General features: G+C 57.3%; 1 protein-coding gene across 1 annotated transcript; it reads right to left on the minus strand.

Annotated features, from left to right (window-relative positions):
- Positions 1-270: 270 nt before the first annotated feature.
- Positions 271-2688, minus strand: SLC2A6 (solute carrier family 2 (facilitated glucose transporter), member 6; the record flags this gene model as incomplete). Its single annotated transcript, XM_010284664.1, has 7 exons — positions 271-426; positions 515-660; positions 941-1114; positions 1317-1425; positions 1554-1706; positions 1868-2079; positions 2589-2688. Coding segments are annotated over 7 exons (1050 nt in total), but the record flags the coding sequence as incomplete, so codon positions are not given.
- Between the last annotated feature and the right edge of the window lie 337 nt (positions 2689-3025).

Here is a 3025-nt window from a genome sequence, read left to right on the forward strand (position 1 = left end):
GCCTGGAGACAGTGCTGGTTACCTGGTTCCATGTCATACTTGGGTTGACATGTTGCCCAGAGAGCAACAGGTAGTGTTGAATGACGGGAAGAGAAGGTAAAGTTCCAGTTGGCAACTTCTACATCCAAAGCAGGACAGTCATTGCTGCCCGTTCCTCTCCCATTGCCTTCGCAGAGAGCTCCAGCCTCCACCTCCAGCAGCACAACAGTTTTCTTTGTTGCCCTTGAGCATGTGGACTGGTAGCCTGGCACGGCTGGCAGATGGCAGCTCCTACCTCATGAACGACCTTCGGCCAGTCCTGAAGAAGGACTCTATCTGTTCCAGGGACCTGCCTTTGGTTTCTGGAACACAGCAACCAGTGAATAAGATGTTCCCAGCACAGATGATGGTGAAGAATAGGAAGGGTACCTCAAGGCCGAAGGCTTCCTGGCAAGTGGGACAGAAAGCAGACGTGAGCTGGGTCAGAGAGGGTCTGAGGAGGGGCTGCCGAACACCCTCCTGGGGCAGTACCCACCACGACCCGGAGGAAGAACTGGGTCAGGATGAAGGCTGTCAGCCAGCTCACGACAACACAGAGGCCCGAGGCCACCCCGCGGGCTTTCAGAGGGAGGATCTCGGACATCAGCAACCAAGTGATGGGGCCCCAGCCCATGGCATAACCTGCAGAGGAGGAGGGGCAAGGTGAGGCTGTTGAGGCTTCAGAGCCCACTGGGGAGCGCAGAAGAGCCCCACGCAAATCTGCCCTGCTCCCACATCAATCATTACTGCCCTGCCACTCATGTTCCTTCAGTCCTCAAAGTGACTTCAGATGTTATCTTTTTTGGTCTTCCAGGAACATCTGCCTGCCTTCCACCTCCAAGCCCAAGTCTCCTTGCTCCGTATCACCCTGCCTCAGATAAGAAACTTTCCCCCAGGCTGGTACCCAGCGCTCTGCACCTACCCATTATGAAGAACATGGTTGCCAGGAGGGGGATGAGGGTGATGTAGTTGGTCGGCGCAGCAGGAAGGTTGGCAAAGCTCGCCAGGGTCTTGTTGGCAATGGTGCTGTTCTGAGAAGCTGGCACAAAATGGATATAGAGCCCCATGGTCAGATTGGAGACCAACATGACACCGGCTGTGGAGAGATGCAACAGCACAGCAGGACTGATTGGTGAGTGATCTCCTCCATGCCAGGGGCTGAGCTCCCACCAAAGGAAAGAAACCCCCTCTCCCTGCCTGAGTCCTCCGTGGCTGGAGTTTCCACTCCTGCACATTTGCAGAGCTCCTGGAAGTCCTTAAATATGAGCTTCCCTTGCACAATGGTGGGAGAGACATACCCGATACAAAAAGAAGAATCTTCCTCCCAGCTTTATCCATCGACACAGCAGCGATTGCCACTGAGAACAGACGTACCAAGCCAACAAGAGCTGCATCGTACTCTGGTTTCTGCAACAGCAAAAGCAGTGGGGAAGCTGAGATGGGAAAGCCAGGGAGAGCTGCCGGGGACTTGGAGCATCGGGCAGCCATCACTGAAGACAAGGCAGTCCGAGCATGGGCCGGACCCCAGGGCTCACCAGGATGACGGACGTTTTCTTGAATATTGACTGCAGATACACAAGGACACAGGTGACACCGGAGAGCTGCTGCAGGAACCTCATCCCCACCGCGATCAGAATAGGCTTGTAAATGAAGGGGTCTTTGATCTCGGCACAGGAAACCCGCTGGCTCTGGAGGGGACAAAGCCAGAAAGCCGAGGTGTTACCACCTTGGGGCACCCGCCACCACGGCACCCAGAAGATGGCTCAAGAGTTGCCCAAAGGAGGCTGGATTTTGCAATTTTCACATTACATCTCCCCTCTGCTGGAGGTGAGCCCCGTCCCCTCCTCACCTGCTTCCTCACGCTGTCCTTGATCTGCTCATACTCGCGGGCGTAGTCCGTGTCCTTGCCCCGCAGCCAGCACAGTGACCCCAGGGCCTCCTCATCCTTCTCCTGGGAGAGCAGGAACCGGGGCGAGTTGGGCACGAAGCAGAGCAGGACGATCATGGCGAGCACAGGCACCTCCCCTGCGACGGCCAGCCAGCGCCAGTCCAGGACCAGACCTGCCCGAGCAGCACGGTTAGGAGGGGACTCCGGGCCTTGCCGCCACCTGGGCACCCCAACAACAGAGGTTTAATAAATCTCAGGGGGGAGGGAAATAATCCCAAAAACTAGAGGGGGTTTTCCATGTTTTTCTCCCAGCAAAGAAGCATTTTCAGCTGATGTTCAATTCCAGCGAGCTCCCCCAAATCTTAGAGGGTCCAGCAAGCCCCTGCAGCAGCAGATGCACACGCAGTTCAGCACGTGCTGCCCTTCAGCCCTGATGAAGCCCCTGCAGGCACGGTGACGGCCACGGCGCCCTGTGGGTTCTGGATTTATCCCTCTGAGCACAAGTGTGGGTTATGCACGGGTGATCCTGTCCAGGCCCCCTTTGCATACCCGTGGCGGTGGTTGCGAGCTGGCTGCGAGGGGAAGGAATCCATCAACTTGCGGAGAAAGTTGTTTAAAATAAATTCCCCTTCCCTAAGGTCTTGCCGAGGGTTTCCTGCCCTCCGAACGCCGAGCTACTTGCCTAGCGCGTACAGGACGAGGGAGCCCAGCACAGCCATGATCTGAGGGCAAGCGCCCAGCATGCCTCTGACCCCGGGGTGGGAGATCTCGGAGATGTAGACCTGGAGCAGGACAATACGCACTTCACGGAGCCGCAATATACAGCCAGCATCCCCAAAGCCCGTACGCTGGTGCCTCGCGGTTGTCCACCGCAACCTGGGGAAACCCAAACTGCTGGGAAACTGCCCGTTTGGGTGGAAACCTGACTGGTCCAGCGCCGCGCATCCCTCCCACACCCAGCGGGGGAGAAGTGCCGCAGGGCATGCCCAGGCTCCCATTGCCGGAGGGACGTACCCCAGGGTTACTCAATTCTTGCCTTCCCCTCTGCATGCAACACGAGGTTGGCGTTTGGTAAACGCGGGAGGAAATAACTGCTGGGAGGAAAGGGGCAGGGATCGA

The sequence above is a fragment of the Phaethon lepturus genome, unplaced genomic scaffold (assembly GCF_000687285.1).
Source record: "Phaethon lepturus isolate BGI_N335 unplaced genomic scaffold, ASM68728v1 scaffold33573, whole genome shotgun sequence".
In the NCBI taxonomy this organism is placed as follows: domain Eukaryota; kingdom Metazoa; phylum Chordata; class Aves; order Phaethontiformes; family Phaethontidae; genus Phaethon; species Phaethon lepturus.